Raw genomic sequence first — 21,981 nt, 5'->3', positions numbered from 1 at the left:
ATATATATATATATATATTCTTTTTTTGTCTTCTTTTCCATTATGGTTTATCATAGGATATTGAATATAGTTCCCTGTGCTATACAGTAGGACCTTGTTGTTTATCCATTCTATATATAATAGTTTGCATCTGCTAATCCCAAACTCCCACTTCACCCCTCCCCCAATCCCCTCCCCCTTGGCAACCACCAGTCTGTTCTCTATGTCTGTGAAAACTAAAAATAGAATTACCATATGATCCAGCAATCCCACTCCTGGGCATATATCCAGACGAAACTATAATTCAAAAAGATACATACACTCCTGTGTTCATAGCAGCACTGTTCACAGTAGCCAAAACATGGAAACAACCTAAATGTCCATCAGCAGATGAATGGATAAAGAAGATGTGGTACGTATATACAACGGAATATTACTCAGCTATAAAAAAAAAGAATGAAATAATGCCATCTGCAGCAACATGGATGGACCTAGAGATTATCATGCTGAATGAAATAAATCAGAGAACGTCAAATACCATATGATAGTGCTTATATGTGGAATCTAAAATGTGACACAAATGAACCTATCTATGAAACGTGTTGGCTTTTTTAGGGAAGTCGTCTTACAGAGAATACCAGAGGGAAAAAGACAAACCCAGAGCAACAGGCTTCAGAAGCCCTGAGGTGTGAAGCTAGAAGATAACCCAGGAGGTAGAACTAAAGAGTGAAGGAACAGTGTCAGGAATCACAGATTGTAGCAAAGACTAGACTGTAGACGGGGGAAAAACAGGAGTGGGACAGAGGAGAAGGGGAGAGATTGCCTGCATCAAAGAAAAATAGGCATGAAAATTTTAAAAGGAAACAAACCCGTGTAATTTTCATTAGATAGAAATAAAATGTAAGGAATCCCTCATAATACAAAACATTCCTTCAGTAAAACTCACAAGTAGTTCTTGAATGCTTGCCAGGAAGGCCAGAAGAGCTGTGTTGCTGGTAGCCCTGCAGTTCTTGATATTTTTTTTTTTAGGGGGGAGGGGGTGAGGAGGGAAACCAATATCCATCCGAGGACGCCTCAACCCAGGGGTCACTCAGAGGAAGAATTCTTGGCGCAGGAAGTTGGGGTGAGCAGATGCAAACTATTATATATGGAACGGATAAACAACAAGGTCCTACTGTGTAGCACAGGGAACTGTGTTCAGTATCCTGGGATAAACCATAATGGAAAAGAATATAAAAAAGAATGTATGTGTATGTATAACTGAATCACTTTGCTGTACAACAGAAATTAACACAATGTTGTAAATCAAGTATAGTTCAATTGAAAAAAAAGTAAAAATTTTAAAAAAAGAATGGTTAACCTTGAGCTGTGAGATATGTACCGTCTTTCTTTTCCTGTGTCTGTCTCAGCAGGAGGCCTCCAGCGGGTGATGAAGGCCGTGATCAGAAACGGTTTTGCAGCCATTTCTGGTGGTTCTTTGCCTGCGGTGCTTGGTCCCTCCTTTCCTAAGGACCCGCTTCAGATTGTGGCCCGAGCTGCCCACCTTTCCTCCCTTCCCACCTCTTCTTTTTTGTCACCTATATCTATTTCTCTCTTGATTTGGTCAGCTGTTCAGACAGTATACCAAAAACAGCTTCCACACTGTTGATCATAGAAAAGCCATTTTATGAACTTAGGAATAAGTCAGTGTCATCAACTGTAAAGGATTCGTTCCACACGGGGCAAGTTTAAGAAGAAATGCTGTTGTAGCAACCCTATTACAAATTCTCCAATCCCCTGTCATCATGGCGCTCCTCTGATCAAAACCTACAGAAGAGACCAGCTCCCTATTTTATCTCTGAACACGCAGCTCCCCCGTCCTTCCAAACAGACCTCAGTCATATTTTACTTCTCAGGCAAGTTACCTGGTACAGTATCACAAGTATCAGGCCCCTTCGTTACATCTGTTCCCCACAGATGTTTGAAGAATACTCACTAGGATATTCTAAATGGTGAGATTTAAATTATTCAAAAATTAGATAACTCTAAGTGACAGTTTTCAAGTCATATTAAAACGTTTGTTTATCTTTTGTTGACTGTCTTGGTTTTTCTTGCCTTCAGTAATCTCACAGAGATGACAGGTCAGTTTGCAGAGTAAGAGCAGTCACGATAATAGCGTCGCTTTTCTTCTCTTTGCTGAAAGCACTTTACATGAATTCTCATCGTACCAGAACTTGATCCGAAAAAGCTATTGAAACCGTGTATCATGAGCTTTTCCGTCTAAAGTCAGACCGTTGAGATTTAGAATTCATGTAAATGTCTTTATCCTCTTCCTGTTTTCTTCTGTTATTTTCAAAAAACTCTTAGGGGTGTGGGTTGTTTTCTTGTGTGTGGTTGTTTTGGTTTGTTTTCATCTGTTTCCTATTTCCTTCCTCCTTGTAACTTCTTTACTTTCTCTTGGAATTGCCTCAGCAACGAGCATTTGAGTTCCTCCGAAGCTGTGTCTCAGTTTCTTTATCTGTAAAATGAGACTAATACTAATACCTGCCTCACAGGTTGATTATGTAATCAACACACATCAGTTAGAACGGTACCATGGCACATTGTTAGCTGTTTCTAATTCATTATTCTTAGTAGTTGTAGTTATCATTTTCTGTGATATACGTGACATACTTTTTAATTTCATGGTACAAACATGGGGAACCAGTTACCCCCCCCCCCCCAGTACACACGCAAAGTTCAGGAACTTCTGTGGTATTTATGAACGCTCTGGCACTTTCAAAGGACGTCTCGTGTGTGTCATGTAGCACTCACTGAGATTGTGGGCATTCAGCCAGCTCTATAATTGCTGTTAATTTACTGTATCATTAACAGAATTAGTCATTGTTTCATTTTAGACTGTTAAAATATAGTTTACTTCTAGACTGTTGTGGGCTATATGAAAAACCAAATTGCCCCTTCCAGCTAGCGATGATGAATACTTTGTATTGTGTTGTATGGATGCTGAATTATTAATCTCTTAAAATGAATAACTGCCGCTTCGTATGTCTACAAACATGAAATTGATTACTTCTGCTCCAGAGGATAAAGGAGGTCTGTATATTACTTCCAGTTTTACCCTTAGCAAAGCTGTAAATAGGCTACATCTCATAGAATTGCCTCAGGTAATGTGAGTCCTGTAAAAATGTAAACAAAATACAAAAGAGGGCATTCTCCTCATGTTTATGTTCGTGTCACTGTCTTTAATTGAACAGCAGCTGTCATATGGTTGGTCATCTGTTACGCACTTTACACGGACCCCGTTAAGTATCTCAGCTGTTAATGCTTCGTAATGAATTGTCGTTATGTAGAGACACGTTTGCAGTTTTAAAGCAGAAATGAATCATGTTGTCTTCCAAGTGTAGGTTCGGGTCACCGTCGCCCCCACACGATGGTTTGAGGTTCAGTATCCCCAGGAATAGCAGCCTGTGGGATTTAGGCTAGACAGCAGGAGGACTTCCCACCAGCAGGCTGCTGGAAAGCCCGCGGGGACTGAGAAGACACCGGCACAGCCCTCAGCGTGGTGCCTGGCACACTCAGCGCCCCGACGGGACACAGCTTTTCCCCGAAGAGGATCTTCTTGGGCTTGGCCACGTTCTCCCCATCAAAGAGTTGGGGACTACCAGTGGACAGCAACACATGCTTTAATTGACATTAAAAAGCATACGGTAGCACATCAAGAAAAAAAAGAGGTGGGAGGTGATGCCTCTTAAGGGAGTATTCAACTCAGAGAGCTTTGGGGTCTGCTTTTGATGGACCCTCAGGCATTGGTTGAGTATCTACTGTGTCTGTGTGCTCAGTGAATGAAAACAGTAGGAACGTTTAAGTGATACTTTGGGCAGACGCTTCTGTTTAGACACCAGATCATCTTCATTTCCCCCTCCACTGTTTGGGATTCAGCAGTTTTGGAATCCATGTATGACTATATGACTGGAAAATTTGTCCAAGCCATGAAAACCCATTTGTAGAAAACTCAAACAGTCAGATTTTTAAGAAATTTCTTAATTGTTTGAAAGTACTGTATTTCTCTTTTCAGTGAACTTTAAAAGGCTGTTAAAATCCGAGTCTTCAAATGGTAAAGTTGTATGTACTCCTAGGAATGTCCTACTCCTAGAGCATTGTTAAATTTCTGTATTTTCCTTTTTTTTTTAACTGATTTGAGGGAGGAGACGTCTATATGCATGCCAAACAAGAATTGACTGAGCTGATCTCAGGCTACTGTGTCTTTAGCAGATAGTATCCTGTTCTGTTCAAAATAAAATAATCGAGACACTAAATATAAGAGATTTTTCCTTTAGACTTTTAAAAAAAATTTTTTACAGTAGTAAAAGTCACATAATATAAAACATACCGTTTTAACCATATTTAACTGTACAGTTCAGTGGCACTAAGTACATCCACATTGTACATTCACAACTCTCAGCATCATCCGTCTCCTGAATTTTTCACCCTCCTGAACTGAAACTCCATCGCCATTAAATAAAGGTTTGACTGTAAGTCAGCTCTTCCTAAGCGGTGACTTTACTGCTTTACATTTTGGCATGTATAATACAATCTGCGCTCACACTAGTGTTGTTCTTGAAACCCATGAAGAAGCAAATGCAAAACACTCCACCAACCAAGGCGCATGGGATTTCTACAGAAAAATAAATAATGTACACGGAGGATGAACTCACACTCAACAGTTACAGTCCACACTCTGATACAATCCTGCCATAAAGGAGAATCTGCTGGAGACCATTACTGAAACCTGAGACAGTGGAACGAGTCAAAAGAGACAAGATAATTGTTTAAGGAGTACAAGGCGGAAAAGAAAGCACAGTGAAAGAACAAGTCACTGATAAAAAAGAACACACAAATGCGGAAAACCAAATTGCGCCTCATTCACTATAGGTATGTTCCTGAAGCATTCTACACAAATTGAATTTTTATAAGAAGGAGTCTAATGATTGGTCCTTAAGTCATTGCAAGCATCGTGCCTTGCAGGAGGTAGGAGTCATCCATTGCTGTGTGGTTAGAAATTGGGAATTGAATACGGTGTCCCAACTCCCAATAGATTTGCTGCTCAGGATGGGGGAAAGTTTCTAGTTGCATCTTTTTCTACATCTATACTTCCAAGGAACTGAGAAAGACCTTTTTAAACTTCAGTGTCTATGGGATAAAGTGTTTTTATTTTTAATCATTTAAATTGTGCTTGAAGCTTTTCCAGCGTAGCTCTGGCCCGCAGCCAGATGGAGCGTGCTCTGTGGTCTCAGTCACAGCAGGGCGGGGATCATGTTCACACGTTGTGGTTTCTAGGTGATGTTTCATTTTCATTCCCTTACTGCCAGTCATTCAAGGTGAAATCTACTTCCAGTTTTTTGTTTTTTGTTTCAGTTCAGGGAGGGGTTTTGTTTTGTTTTGCTGATGTGTATTTCTTAGCGTGTCTTTACGATTTGTGATTCCCCTCCCTTAGAATGGATTTTTCCAGTTTTTATTTTGCTGCTAATACTTTAAAATAATCTTAGGATGTGTTCATTGTTGGGACAGTGCTCTTAAGTCGGTTTTAAGGAAAGAGCACTTGAGATCTCTAGGAGGGTGGTAGGACTAACATTTTTAAATGTGCACTAAAAACTGTTCAGATAAAGAGTTTCATGGTGAGTCTGTGGCCAAGATCCACTTGAATCATGGTAACCCTGCTATTTCGGGGCCTTTGTTACATGATTCACTGATTTATGGCACAGGGGCTCCAAATATTTCCTCTCTGGGTCTCCATGGAAAGTCTTTTTAAGAGGAACGTATTTCTCACTGATCTCATACTTCCTCAGTAAAATCGCAGTGCCATTTATCTCCTGATCAAAACATTTTTTTGAAAACTGGAAGCTATGTTAAAAATAGAGGTTATTACTGAAATCTTATTTGAATTGATTATTTTTACTGTCCTTATCAGCTTTCCGGCTTTGAGGTGTTTATTTGCTTTACGACATTTTTCTAAATTATGTGTAGACTCCGTTGGACAGAAATACTTTCTTAAAATATTTTCTTCTCTATCTCTATTCGTACCCTACGTGACCTCTCTCCCCTTTCAGAGCAGCTTTCTGTCTGTGGATGGCATGTTATCTCTGCTCTAGAGCAGGGGCATGGGAGAAAGAAAGCATGTTTAAAGTTCAGGTGACGGGGAATTATTGCATGAACACGTGCATCCTGCAATGATCTTGTAGAACTAGGAGAGGTGAAGGAGGGAGAGAGGATTCACACTGCTCCAGCTCCTGCTGGGGGCCAGGCCTGGTGTTAAGGGTTACCTTGTAGTACAGTCATCACAGCCCCTATGGGGATAGCTGTTGTTTCCCCATTTTTGCACATGAGGAACCTGAATCCCAGAGATGCTGCGTTGATCTGTCCAAAGTCAGGATTCCAGCCCAAGTCCAGCTACTCCCAAAACCATATATTCTTTTTACAGTACAGCTCCTGGATCTTGGTACTAGAATGGGCCTTAGAAATCATCTAGTTTAAGTCTCTCACTTTGTCAGGAAATAGAGGCTCAGAGTAGCAAGCAACTTACGCGAGATCATTCGCTACCTAGTAGCATTCTTCTGTGCTGTAGTCAACACAAAGAATCTTATTACCTGTTTCTAAAATTATTTTTGTAATAAACCCCAGTCTCCTCATCTTTTTTTTTTTTGTCTGACTTCAGATCCTATTTTTTTAATACACAGTTTTTAAAGGTTACACTCCATTTACAGTTATTACATATGTTGGCTATGTTCCCCGTGTTGTACAGTACATCCTTGTAGCCTGTCTTACACCCAAAATAGTTTGTACCTCCCCCTCCCCTGCCCCAAGTTGCCTCTCCCCACTGGTAACCACTAGTTTGTTCTCTATAGAGGTGATTCTGTGAAGGATGGAAGTAACAGAGCTTTTAAGGTACCTTTTTTAGATAAAGGAAGGAGGCAACTGGAAACTATATATCCAAACATGTGTTTTTTTTCCTGTAGCTGCTGTACCAAATTAACTCAAACTTTGTGGCTTAAAACAACTGCAGTTTCTTTCTTACAGTTCTGGAAGTCAGAAAACTAAAATTAGGGTGTCAGCAGGGCTGCATTCGCTCTGGAGGTTTCAGGGGGAATCTGTTTCCTTGCATTTTCCAGCTTCTAGAGACCCAACGGCATCCCTTAGCTCATCCCTTAGGCCTCTTCCCTCACATCACTCCGACGCCTTCCTTCTGTCATCACATCCCCTACTGATCTTCCTGCCTCCCTCTTATAAAGCTGTTTTGATTATATCAAGCCCACCAGACAATCCAGGGCAATCCCCCCTTCTCAAGGTAACTTAATCACACCTGCAAAGTCCTTTGTAAAGTAGCGTATTCACAGGTTCCAGGGGTTAGTACAGGGACATCTTTGGGGGGATAGGGCTTTATTCTGTCCAGCACACACACACTCACACACACACGTACACGTGTGCACACACACACATATGCCTGTGTGGGTATTTATGTATCACACATAAATTAAGACCCCTCTCATCCAGAATTATCTGGGAATTAGCCGTTCTGGATAAATTAGTTTTCTGGATCACTATATGCAAATCACGTTTTAAAACTTTCTTAGTATATGGAAAATGTCTGAAATGTGCTGTCTTCCTGTCTTTAAAAATGGGATCCTCTGTAATTTTCCCTCTCCTTGAGGAATTGAGGGCTACCGTTGTAAAACATCAATATTGAGCTGAGCTTCAAATACAGCGGTAAATGCAAGGGCAGGAACAACCCTGTGATAATTTTGGGAGGACTAGAAGATCTGCAAGGCCGTAAAAAACACTGACGTGGCTTGGCCTGAGGTTACGGCTGTCACCGTGAATGGGGTTTGGAAGAACCTTTGCCCACAGTTTGTTCACGCTTTTCGTGGATTTGAGAAGGTGAATGAGGAGTCCAAAGAGGTCGTCAGCAGCGTAGTGACCCTCAGCGAGAAGCCGGAGCCAGATCTGCAAGGGGACGACTTCATGGAACTCCTTACCGTGCAACACGAGGGGCTTACTAATGCAGACCTGATGGAACTGGATCTTCATCCAGCAAAAGGATGAAGAGAGACAAGAGGAAGAAGAAGTAACTGAAGAACCGAAGGGATTCACGACGCAGGAAATGGCAGGGGATTTTCTTTATCTGAGGCGGCGCTGTTAGTTTTTGAGGCACAGGACCTGAACGTAGAACAGTACACGGAGGCTGCAGCAGCCGCTCAGAATGCAACCCAGTGCTACCGTGTCATCTATGCCGAGAAAAAAAGAGCTACTACCCAGACATCGCTGGATCGATTTTTCAAGAGGGTGGATAGAATTGAATCCAGCAAGGAACCAGATCCTGCGCCATCAGCGTCAGGCGTGAGTGACACTGCAGCTGGCCCTCTGCCCCCTATTGCTGACGATCCTTCAGCTCTGCCATCTCCCACCTCCCCTCCCTCCTCCAGTCAGTAACTCTTCTTGCCTGTTCCCTCGATGCCAGCCCCTGTGTGCCAGCTGCTGTACTGCACTACTGTTCTTTCCAAGGTACTGCACTGTAAGATGTAAAATGTTTTTATTTTTTGTGTTTGTGTTTTATGTATTATTTGTTTGAAAAGTATTACAGCCTATTATTACAGTACAGTACTATGTAGCCAATTGTGTTAGTGGGGTACCTAAGCTGACTTTACTGGATCTCGCAACACATTCCGTTTGTATGTAAGGGACTTACTGTAATTAGAAATTGGCAGAAAACATACACATCCTCTCTCATGGAAGAGAGTATCCAGATAACAATTAATCACATGAAAACGTGTTCAACATCATTAGCAGCTAAGGAAATGCAAATTAAAGCCTCAATGAGGTATCACTGAACCCTAGCGGAATGGCTAAAATAAAGCACGTTGATAGCACTAAACGCCGGTGAGGACGCAGAGAGACTGGATCACTCCGCTGGCGAGCATGTAAAATGGTACATCTGCTCCGGAAAGAAGTCTGGCAGCTTCTTATAACGCTACATATGAGCTCACCGTACATCCCAACAATTGCACTCTTGGACATTTGCCCCAGAGAAATAAAAACTTACGTTCACACAAACACAGAGAAACGTTCATACCAGCTTGATTTGTCATAACTAAAAACGGGAAGCGATCCATTGTCCTTCCGTGGGTAAATGGTTAAACAAACTGGTACATCCATATCGTGGATTACTACTCAGCAGTAAAACAGCGAAGTCTTGATACATGCAACGACTTAGACGGATCACAAGAGTATTGTGCAGAGTGAAAAGCATCCAGTTTCAAAAAGTTACGTCCTGTATGATTTCAATTATATAGCCTTCTTGAAATGACAGAATTAGAGAGAGAGGAATAGAGTTGTGTTTGTTGGGAATTCAGAAGTGGGGGGAGGACTGTGGCTAGTGAAGGGTCTCACAAAGGATGTTTGTGATGGACTGTTCTGTGTCTCGGCAGCGGTGGTGCGCACACAAATCTACCCGTGATACAATTGCGTAGGAACACATACATCCATCAGTGCATGGATCCATCCTCTGTGTCGGTATCACTCTCCTGTGATACTGGGGGAAAGTGGGGGAAGGATGTAGGTGATCTGTCTGTATTCTTTCCTACAACCGCATGTGAATCTGTACTTAGCTCAGAATTAAAAGTTTTTTAAAAAAAATAAAAGAACAGGCATTGAGGCTGAACGGGAGAGCATGGACTTTTGGATCAACAAGGTTGTGTTCAAATTCCGGCTCCACCACTTACAAGCTGTGGGACCATGAGCCAGTTCTTAACCTCTCTGTGCCACAGTTTCTTCATTTTTTTTTTACCACAGTAAGTTTAGTGAACATTCATTATCTCATATAGATCCAAAGTTAAAGAAATAGGGGAAAATAATTTTATTTTAAAAATGTATTTTTATTTTCATAAACCCTTAGGATTTGCTCTCTGAACCACTTTCATACATAACGAACAGCAGTGTTTACCATATTGTACATTATGTCCTTAGTGCTTATGTATCTTACTGGGAGTGTGTGTCTTTTTTTTAATTTTTTTTGGCTGTCTTGGGTCTTCGTTGCTGCGTGCTGGCTTTCTCTAGTTGTGGCGAGTGGGGGCTACTCTTCGTTGCGGTGCGCGGGCTTCTCATTGCAGTGGCTTCTCGTTGTGGAGCATGGGCTCTAGGCACATGGGCTTCAGTAGTTGTGGCACGCGGGCTCAGTAGTTGTGGCACGTGGGCTCAGTAGTTGTGGCTTGCGGGCTCTAGAGCGCAGGCTCAGTAGTTGTGGCGCATGGGCTTAGTTGCTCCGCGGCAATGTGGGATCTTCCCGCACCAGGGCTCGAACCCGTGTCCCCTGCATTGGCAGGCGGATTCTTAACCACTGTGCAACCAGGGAAGTCCCTGGAAGTGTGTATCTTTTGACTGCCTTCATCCAGTTCCCCCTCTGCCCACAAATCTGATCCTTTTTCTGTGAGTTTGTTTTTGAAGTATAGTTGACCTACAACACTGTCTTAGTTCCTAATACACAATATAGTGATTCAGTATTTCTGTACATTTCAAAATGATCCCCACAATCAGTGTAGTTACAATATGTCACCATACAAAGGATATTACATTACGATTGACTATATTCCCCACACTCTACATTTCATACCTGTGACTCATTTATCTTGTAATTGCAAGTTTATCATGTACCTTTAATCTCCTTCACCAATTTCTCTCCTCTCCCCACCAACCTCCCTTCTGGCAACCACCTGTTTGTTCTCTGTATCTGTGACTGCTTCTGCTAAGTTTGTTCATTTGTTTTGTTTCTTAGATTCCACATGTAAGTGAAATCATACAGTATTTATCTTTCTCTGTCTGATTGATTTCACTTAGCATTATACCCTCTAGGTCCATCCATATTGTTGCAAATGGCAAGATTTCATTCGTTTTTATGGCTGAGTAATATTCCAGTGTGTGTGTGTGTACACTACATCTTTATTCATTCATTTATCGATGAACACTTACGTTGCTTCCATATCTTCTATTGTAAATAATACTGCCATGAGCATAGGAGTGCATATATCTTTTCAAATTAGTGTTTTCATCTTCTTCAGATAAATGCCCAGGAGTGGAATTGCTGGATCATATCATAGGAATATAAATTGGTGCAGCAACAATGGAAAACAGCATGGAGATTCCTCAGTTTCTTTATTTAATAAAATTTTTTTGTTTTATTGAGATATAATTGACATATAACATTGTATTAATTTTAGGTGTACAACACACTCATTTGATATAGGTATATATTTTGAAATAAGTACCACAGTAAGTTTAGTTAGCATCTACCAACCTCACATACTTACAGCTTCTTTTTAAAGTGAGTACAATAATAATACTTCCCTCCTTTACTCATTTTGGTGATTAACTGGCTCAGAGTAGTCTGAGCTAGTTTTTTCTCTTTTTTTACATTTTATTGGAGTATAGTTGATTTACAGTAGTTAGTTTCAGGTGTACAGCAAAGTGATTCAGTTATACATATATATACATATATCCATTCTTTTCCCATATAGGTTATTACAGAGTATTGAGTAGAGTTCCCTGTGCTATACAGTAGGAGTTTGAGATTAACATACACACATTACTATATAAAATAGGTAACCAACAAGGATCTACTGTATAGCACAGGAAACTCTACTCAGATAGGTTTTAAAAATATGGTATTATAGACAAAAGCCACTCATCACGTACACTGGGTCATAAAAGTATTTTGTCTTTTCGTCTAGCACTTAAATAGCTAGGTACTCTCACTTCTCTGCAGAATTTTAATATCACAGGTATTCTCTATTTTATTAACTTCTGCCCATTCCTCTCTACTTTCATGGGATTTACTCTATTCTTTTTTCTTCCTTTGGGCACAACTCAGGAAACTTCTTCCTTTTTAATATATGCATTTGAAACTGTAGATTTCTCTTTCATTAACTGTTTTAGGCAAATCACAGATTTTGGTATTGGCAACCCAACATTTTCACTGTCACTCAGTTATAAACATAGCTGATTTTTTTTCTTTGATCCAAGAATTATTTGAAAATGTATTTTTCAGTTTGCAAATGTATGAAGGGGGACCTTAATAGTCTTAATAATTTTTGGAAATACGTTAAGCTTTCTTTGTGGCTTAGCATGTGATCAGTTTTTATAAATGTTTCTTACGTGCTTGGAAAAGAATAAGTATCCTTTAGTTGTTGAGCATGGAATTTCATCTTCATTCAGTACCTTAATTTTGTTAATTTGGCTTTTCATATTTTCAGTATCCCATTCCTGGGCATATATCTGGAGAAAACCATAATTTGAAAAGATACATGCACCCCAATGTTCATTGCAGCACTGTTTGCAATAGCCAAAACATGGGAGCAATCTAAATGTCCATCGACAGAGGAATGGATAAAGAAGATGTGGTACATATATATATGTATATATGTGTGTGTGTGTGTGTGTATACACACACACACACATATATATACAATGGAATATTACTCAGCCACACAAAAAGAATGAAATAATGCCATTTGCAGGCACATGGATGGACCTAGAGATTAACATACTAAGTGAAGTAAGTCAGACAGAGAAAGACAAGTATCATGTGATATCACTCATATGTGGAATCTGATTTTTAAAATTGATACAAATTAACTTATTTACAAAACGGAAACAGACTCACAGATTTCAAAAACAAACCTATGGTTACCAAAGGGGAAATGTGGGCTGGGAGGGATAAATCAGAAGCTTGGGATTAACATACACACACTACTATATTTAAAATAGATAACCAACAAGGACCTCTACTGTATAGCACAGGGAACTCTACTCAATATTCTGTGATAACCTATATGGGTAAAGACTCTGAAAAAGAGTGAATATATGTTTATGTATAACTGACTCACTTAGCTGTACACCTGAAACTAACACAACACTGTAAATCAACTATAATAAAATTTTATGAATAAATAAATAGTGTGTCTATTTATATCAACTTTACATTTTCTTCTAGGTTACCTTCCGAACCAGAATTTATCACTGTAATATTAACAGCCAAGGCGTGATCTGTCTGGACATCCTGAAAGACAACTGGAGTCCGGCCCTCACCATTTCTAAAGTTCTCCTGTCCATCTGCTCTCTTCTTACAGACTGCAATCCCGGTAAGAGACTTGTAATCCAGTGTAGAATTGGAGCTACTCAAGGCTTGAATGTCAGACCTTAGTAATTTGTTTACCACCGCCAATACTACCACTAGCACTATTATTTTTATTCTTATTGATCTTAAATTTTCATAGTTTGTAACTGCTTTCTTTTTCAATTCAGTCTGGTCATTTGTCTTTCAAAAACTTATTATTTGCCAAGAAGGAAAAAGCATAGTGTGATAAGCATGAATGAAAAATCATTTTAGATGGGGAAGTGCATTTAAAGAATGCGTTACAGAGGCTTCCCCGGTGGCACAGTGGTTGAGAGTCCGCCTGCCGATGCAGGGGACACAGGTTCGTGCCCCGGACTGGGAAGATCCCACATGCCGCGGAGTGGCTGCGCCCGTGAGCCGTGGCCGCTGGGCCTGAGCTAATAATAAAAATTCAAATTGAATAGCTAGATGTTTAATTAGGTGCCTACCAGAAGATGTTCATTTGGGAAACGTGGGCTATTAAAATCTGACAGCCACCAGGCAGCACCACACAGACGTCACCATTTTCGCATCTCAATAATCGTGCATCCTTACAAGCTATTAGGGCCAAAAAACTCCTGAACTAGGAAATACCCAAAAAGTCAACGAGGAAATACCCAGAAAGTCAACGAGGAAATGCAGCTTCCCAGGAAACCTGAAAAGAGCCTATGGCCAAGCCCCTGAGGCTCGCTGGTATGCTTAATGCTGAAAATTCTTACTTCCTGTCTTCCTAGATGCACGATTACACGTCTTTGACCAGCTTCTTTTAACTAAAAGACTAACCAACTGCCAATTTTTTTACATATTTGGGTGTATTTTGGAAAATACAAAAATCCAAAGGTTTTTCATTGGGGTTTTCATTGATGTTCTCAATGAGAAATTCTTCATTGAGTAGTTAATTAATAGTCTTAATGTTTTTTGAGATTCCATCTACCATGTTCAGGAATGAACTCACTAGATAAGTGAAGTTTTAGACGAGAGAAATGGCAAATGGGAATCGAGGTCTCTCTTAGGTCCCTGGCTGGTTAATAAAACGTGAAGAAATTATCATCTTTTCCATTTTTGTATGTTTGTTGTTTTTCAATAATAAAAATTTTTTTAGTGAAGGCATTTAAAAGCAATCTAATTAAATCGTGATATATGTAGACTATATATAACAAATTAATGGTTTTAACACCAAAAAGAAAATATAGTTGTGCAAGATCATTATAAAATATTTTTTAAATTAATTCATACTTCATGCCAGATAGTGAAGTTCAATCATGATGTACTAATTTAAAACTAAACGACAAATACTTTGTTTTTTCAGTCTCACTATTCCTATTTCAGTCCTATTTATCTCTGTGACTGTATAACCTCATTTGGAGGTCTTGTCTTAAAAAGGCTTTTTGTGTGTGTGATATTTCCTTTCGGAAATGTTGCAACGTGGGACTATCTTCTGGGGTTTGCTGAAATTTGGAGACGAGGGGTTTTTCTGTTTTTTAGAGAAAAAATTTATTTTGAGAGGTAAGTCACTTATTCAGGAAACTTTTGGTGTCAAGTTATCATGCCGTACACCTTAAACTCACAGTGTTATATGTCGGTTATAGCTCCATAAAACTGGGGAAAAAAGAAAGAAAGCAAAAAAAACTTCTGAGACTCTACTGTTTATGAGGCACTTCTGAGCCTCACACAAGGTGAATAAGAAGTCTTCACTTCTTATACATGGAATAAGGTGTCACTTCACACTTAGAGAAAACTTGGTGCTGAGGGGCAGTCCTTACCCCAGAGGGAACCACGCGAGCTGGAATGGACCCATCACCTCATTCTCTTCTCTATGGAGGAGACCCTGCGCTCCCCCAGAGCCTTCTCTCAGCAGTCAAGAAAGGTTTCTGTTCCGTAAGTTAGAGTTTTTTCTGTGTCTCAGAAAATTAGAGACACATTCTGCAAAAAAAATTAAAAAATCACCCCTGGCTAAAGCAAAATCACATAAATAGGATAAATAGATTTTGAAAATTATGCTATGAATAGTAAGAAAAAACCTAAAGCTAGTCATGTCCCTTAAGTGTCACCAACTAGAGACAGCCTATCTGGTATAAGAGTAGAATACTCTCTGTACAATACATGGTAACAAACTAAGTGTTCATACTTTAACACACATGAAAAAGGTTTCTAATCGGCACATCATTTACAGGTACGTTCACACTTCTGGGGTTTTAAACAAAGTTATCAAAAACAAGTCCAAAAAGCCCATTGTTTTGTTCAGTGGATTTATTTCACACTGTTTTCTGGTACACTTCCTTCTAGTCTCTGTTGATTTTTCTCCCTAGATTGATGTTAAACTTCAATCTAACCTATTTTCAAACAGTCACAAATGTAAGTTTGATAGACTATGAATAAAGATTTTCTTACACTGAATCTGCAGACCTATTTTAACACCAGAAGTGCTGTCAGCTCAGAGGCAGGCTTTGCATGAAGACACAGATTTAGCCAGCTTTATAAGGGCTCCCACTCTTGTTCCTGCATGAACTGGGGGGTTTTTTTCATCTTTTTTCATATTTTTCTCATAATTTACATTTGTCTCTTTCAAGAATTTTCGGTCCATTCAGAACAGATGTTTTGTGTTTCAGTGTGGGGCTGCACACCCTTTCTTGCATGGTATTGATAGTCAGCAGATATAGATTTAAAAACCAGCTCCACTGTTTATTACCTGTGTGACCTGGTACCAGCCATTTAACTTTCCTCACCCTCCGTTCATTATATCAAATGGACATTATCCTCAGCTGCACCTAAATCACAGGAGTCCTGTGAGTTTAAAATGAGATGGTGTATGTGAAAGCCCTCTGTCAGCATAATGGATTGTTCTTGATGTTATCTCTCAGAATATTTAGGACTCCAAATGGGCATCCATTTGATGTGATAAGTACCCACTCAGCTGCATTTAACTGAGAGAAGATAGTATTAAATAATCTCTAACAAGCACCACCTCCTCAGCATGGACCCTCTTGGATTTTTTAATCTGAAAAAAAAAGCCTAGTCCTGAATTAGTAGTGCCGAGACTATATTATCTCTTGGGAAGGATTATCTGTCAGGTGGCAGATGTCCAACCGTTACCAGCCAGTGGACGGGTGCACCAGGGGTAACTGTTCTGTTCCCAGCAGGTCTGTTCTAGGCAGGTCTCCCTGTTCACACTTCACAGGGGTGTTTGTTGGGCCTGCCGTGACACTCTGCCTAGTCAGGCATAGCTGGCTGCCAGAGTATGGCTGTGACACACTGCTGGGGGCACAGGGACAGCCAGAGGAGAGGAGGTTGATGGGCTCAGAAGGTCAGCACCAGCCTCCCGGATCCTCTGACTGTGGTCCTGCTTGGTGAACATGATCTAATCCATGAACTGCTGAAGTTTACAGTAGGAAACACATTTCCATCTTTCATGGCAGAGCTCCTGTTTGTAAGCACTCTCTTCTCAAGCGTGTATAAAACTTAAGCTCTGTTCTATTTAATGTCCTCTTTCAAAGTTGGTTTTTGCTGTTTCGTGGTTGTCTTTTCAAACTCTTAGCTGTTTTAGCATATCCTTTATATGAAATCTGTTGATTTATTATTTAAAATCTGCCTATATAACGGTCTTCAGGCCTATTAATGGGTATTTTCCCTCATACAAAATGAACTATACTGAGAACACTGACAGTTATGAGATAAAATAAGGTCAACAGTTTTCCTGTCCCAAATGCTTTATTCACAGAGTAATGTCCAGAAATATTACTAATTTTTTTTCATATATCTGCGTAACATCTGGCATCATTAATCTCAGTTCTTTCTGCTCTACTACTGTTGCTTTCTAAAGTGTTATGAACTTGTTTGATTCTTTTGTTGTGGTGGTGGTTCCCTAAGTGCTGAAATGGAAGATGTTGGCATTTCATAATATGGGGAAATTCTGAAAAGACAACTTGGTAGTTATAAACTTTTTTGTTCCACACTCTCCGTTCATTTGTACCGAAGCCTCTGTTTCTGTGGTGTGTTCTTAATAGAACCATTCAGGCCTTTTTTTTTTTTTTTTTTGCTGCAAATCTCTACTGAGCTGCTAAGCTTTCCCCTACATTCTGACTGTGACCATCAGGCTACTAACTCCTCTCTGCCTCAGCCTTCTGGTCTGTAAAATAGGCATAATGATAGTGCCTACCTTAGGAGACATCATGAGATTCTTGTGAACTGGTTTGATTCTAAATGTGATTCTGACACTGTATCATGCAAAAACTCCCCCCCCCAAAAAACATATACAACTTAGGAGATAATCGGCAATTGGAAAACCAGGTATTGGATATTGAGGAATGATTGCCAGAAATTTTTAGGCATAATAAAACAGAATTGTGAGGCTGAATTTTTTATCTGTCCTCTCCTTTTAGAGATCCATACTGAGTGCTTTGCAAATACACTCTGTGGATTTCATTCCCTGATAATCTGCTTCACACTCCAGGCTGCCTGCCGTGAGCCTGGCCAGCAGGGTCCCGCGTCCATAAACAGCCGAGAGGTCTTCGTCCACCGCTTTTCAAGCAGGCAGAACGCCCCAGGCCAGGTCACTTGAAGATGCTCTGAGCACACCCACAATCGTCACACTCCTCCCCTCCCCCCCTTCATCTGCCGAATGAAATCAAGGATCGGGTGCTCCCAGTCTCAGATTTATGCAGATCTTTATTAGAACAACAAGTGGAGCTAAGAATGGCAGCTAATTAACCCTCCGCCTTACACAGCGATTAAGCCAAGGGTGCACGCAGCTGCAGCTTCCCTGGCGAGAGTTCCGTTCTTCCCAGATGCAGCAAACGGAGGGAGGAATCTGCTCCCCGGGACCCTTTGATAGGGTTCAAATGGCCTCCTCCTTCCCCAGCATCACAGCCCTTAGCTCCAGATCTCTTATGGCCTGTTTTTAAACAACTAATACAATCCTTATCCACCAATTGTCTCAGATACGTTAACTTTGATTGTTACCAATTGCTTGCCTTTGCCCTGGTTATGATTCCATAGTAAATTGTGTTCCTATTAAATATTAAACTTTTTGATAGTGACTGCTGAGGGGTGGGGACCGTAAAATAGGATTAATTATTTCAACACAGATGTATTTGGGTGGATTATTTACACTGAGTTTGTGAACTCTTAGGCTGATGCAAGGTACACAAATGGAATTTAAGAGAATTCCGTTGCTTACAACAGCAGCGCAAACCTTGCTTCCGCATACCCCATCCTACTCCTACACTTGAGAACTGGCAGAGAACAATTTATTTAACTGAAGTTGAGGGAAAGCTGTAAAAGTGATAAGCCTACCTGTTTTCAAAGCAGGCTATCTTAACGGGAATGCAAAAAAAAAAATTTGATTTTTCTAGAACAGACATTACACATGGCTACGTAGACATCAGATATCTACTGATACCTATGACTTTTTTTAAAGTGAGAAACTTATAATGTAGAAATACACGGTACCACATACAGCTAACTTCAGGCTGTTTTCCTTGTTTGTGAAGAATTGGCTTCTCTTCTAGAATATTACATGTTGAATTCCAAAAGCCATTCCAATCAGTACTTCCAAATATAGACGTAAATAAACTATAATTTGTAGTCATTTATCTTCCCTGATGCCTTATACAAGAAAGAGAACGCTGTAGTTATATGTAGTTAATTAAACTACCTGGTATTTTAAATACCAGGAGTTAAATGGGGACCAAAAAAATGTATAAAGGGCTTTGGGTTCTGGCTCAGAGTTCGCTGTAGACTCCTGGGGTCACTGCCCCGTCTTGCCCCATCGGTGCCCATAAGCTTACTCAGATCAATTTGGAAATATGCTGTCTAGGGTGTGGAGGTTCTAGAAGAACTGAGGCTTCATTGAGAAGGATGAATAAAACCAGGGAATGTGCATCATTAAAGAAAACGACGTTTCAGTTTTGCGAATGAAAGATGTTTCACAGAAATTATTCTGTACCATCATAAATTAGGTTAGAAAAAACCAGAAAATAGAAATTCTGAGATATTCACCTTGACCTATATATTTATAATTGTGACTCTTGAATGCTATTAAAAGGATTGTCTCCCTACCTTGTCACTCTGTAAAAAGAAACCCTTTATAGTTATCTTACAAGGTATACTGGCGTATAATAATGAAACTGAAAGATCCAGTTGTAACATTTTGTCAAAGGATGATTTTCTAGGAAATATAGAATGATAAAGGAAACTTAAAATTACCTGATCACGGGTTCAGACTTCGGATTGCCATGTAGTGAAACAAGGGAAAAGGATTCCTCTTTGAGACAAAGAGTTGCCAGGTAAGGATTGGGGGCTTTAGTGTGTAGGTGAGAGACAGAGGTGCAGGTGTCCTAATCAGCCTTTGGTGTTTCTATTGATGCTTCATGTAGGCAAGTCGTTTTTTTTTTTTTTTCTGCCCGTAGACATAAAATAAACTTTATTTTTAGAGCAGTTTTAGTTTTACCGCAAAATCGAGCAGCAAGTACAAAGTGTTTTCATATACACACACCCACAGCCTCCTCCACTGTCAGCATCCTGCACCAGAGTGTGCATTTGTTACAGTCAATGGACCTGCATATAGGGTTATCCCTCAGTGTGCGTAGATTACGTTAGAGCTCACTTCTGGTGTTGTACACTCTACAGGTTATGTCAAATGCATGATGATATGTACTGTTACAGCACCACATAGAATAGCTTCACCGCCCTAAGAATCCTCCATGCGCCACCTGGTCATCCCTTTCTCATCCCAGCCCCCAGCAACCACTGATCTTTTTCCTGTGTCCATAGGAAACCTAGACACATTGTGCCTTTTCCAGAAGGTCATATGTTGGAATCATACAGTATTTACCTTTTCAGATTGGCTTCTTTCAATTAGTGATATGCATTTAAGGTGGCTCCATGTCTTCTCATGACTTGATGGCGCATTTCTTTTTAGCTCTGAAAAATATTCCATTGTGCGGTTGTAGCACACTTTATCCATTCACCTACTAAAGGACACCTGGGCTCTCTGTTATTTTCCATGGATCTATTTATCTATTCTTTCACAGTGCCACACTGTTTTGATTACTGTAGCTTTATAGTAAATTTTGAAGTTGGAAAGTGTCCGTCCTGTGACTTTGCTCTTTTTCTTTAATATTGTGTTGGCTATTCTGGGTCTTTTGACTCTCCATATACTTTAGATTCAGTTTGTCAATATACACAAAATATTGATAACTTGCTGGGATTTTGGTTGGGATTGTGTTGAATCTGTAGGTCAAGTTGTGAAGAACTAGCATCTCGACACATTGAGTCTTTCTATCCATAACACAAATAGCTCCATTTATTTAGTTCCTTTTTGATATCTTTAATCAGAGTTTTGTAGTTTTCCTCGTATAGATCTTGTACACGTTTTGTTAGATTCATACCTAAGTATTTCCTTTTATCGGGTGCTAATGTAAATGATACTGTGTTTTTAATTACAAATTCCACTTGTTCATTACTGGAATATAGGAAAGTAATTGACTTTCGTACATCAACTTTGTGTCCGGTAGCATTGTTATAATTACTTATTATTTCTAGAAGAATTTTTTTGTCTCTCAGATTTTCTACCTAGACAGTCATGTCATCTGTGAAAAAATACAGTTTTATTTCTTCCTTCCTAATCCGCATACTATTTTTTTCATTTTCTTCTTTCCTTCTTCTTAGTTAGGACTCCCAGTGTAATGTTGAAAAGGAATAATGAGAGGGGACATTTTTGCCTCTTTCCTGACCTTGGTGAGAAAATGAAAACTTCCTCACCATTAAGTATGATGATTGCTGTAGTGTTTTTGTAGATTCTTAAAATCAAGTTGAGGACGTTTCCCTCTATTTCTAGTTTGCTGAGGGTTTTTTTCGTGAATGGGTGTTGGATTTTGTCAGATGTTTTTTCTGCATCTGTTGATATAATCACATGATTTTTCTTCGTTAGCCTGTTGATGTGATGTTTTTACATTAATTCATTTTGTAATATTGAACCAGTCTTACGTACCTGGGATAAATCCCACTTGGTGGTGATGTATACTTCTTCTTATATATTGTTGCTAATATTTTGTTGAGGATTTTTGCATCAATGTTTATGAGAGATATTGGTCCGTAGTTTCCTTTTCTTTTAATGTCCTTGTCTGGTTTTAGTATTAGGGTAATGCTGGCCTCAGAATGAGTTGGGAAGTATTCCCTCTGCTTGTATTTTCTGGAAGAGATTGTAGAGAATCGTTACAATTTCTTCCTTAAATATTTGGTTAGAATTCATCAGTAAACCCGTATGGGCCTGGTGCTTTGTGTTTTGGAAGGTCATTAATTACTGGTTCAATTTCTTTAACAGGTATAGGCAGTAGGCAAGTCTTTATCTAACATAACCTTCACTTTGCTATCTTTCCTGAACAGCCAATGTGTCTAGGTTAAAAAGAACATTAGCTGCTTATTATTCTTTTGATAGATCATTGTCCAGAAATGCTGACCTCCAAAAGCTTTGTTGCTTTCATAGTTAAATATATCTCCTTCGTAGGTTTGGTTCTTTTAAAGATGGTAAAACCTAGACTTTACCATATTTGTTGATATATGGGGTGAGATGCACTTAAAACGTGCCCATAAAGTTTCACCTTCATAACTTAACTTAAGAAAAGGGCCATTGGGGAAATTGCTCCCAGTGGTAAATATGAAAATACAGCCTGGGATTTATCATCTTCCTGTTTTTTTTCTGGCTTCCATTTCCTTACCTCTGACCCAGGGAAGAGCTGTGACCAGGGAAGAGCTGTGCTCTGGCGTTCCTAAAGCAGGAAGGTGAATCCCAGGGTCGCAACTGCAATTCCGCTCTCTTTTTAACC

General features: G+C 39.7%; 1 protein-coding gene across 6 annotated transcripts in view; it reads left to right on the top strand.

The window, feature by feature from the left end:
- Positions 1–21,981, top strand: part of UBE2E2 (ubiquitin conjugating enzyme E2 E2) — a 366,525-nt gene that overhangs the window by 290,903 nt on the left and 53,641 nt on the right. For 4 of the 6 annotated variants that reach the window (XM_027086525.1, XM_027086520.1, XM_027086527.1 and 1 more), the window contains one exon: positions 12,995–13,142. In XM_027086525.1, the coding sequence (XP_026942326.1) occupies positions 12,995–13,142 (148 nt within the window). Of the gene's footprint in view, positions 1–12,994; positions 13,143–17,606; positions 17,636–21,981 lie in introns of those variants that run through there. The other 2 variants (XM_027086526.1, XM_027086524.1) reach the window with 2 other exon arrangements.

The sequence above is a fragment of the Aethalodelphis obliquidens genome, unplaced genomic scaffold, assembly GCF_003676395.1.
Source record: "Aethalodelphis obliquidens isolate GAN/ISIS:26980383/991018 unplaced genomic scaffold, ASM367639v1 scaffold56, whole genome shotgun sequence".
NCBI classification, from domain to species: Eukaryota; Metazoa; Chordata; class Mammalia; order Artiodactyla; family Delphinidae; genus Aethalodelphis; species Aethalodelphis obliquidens.
This window is presented reverse-complemented; position numbering and strand designations above follow the sequence as displayed.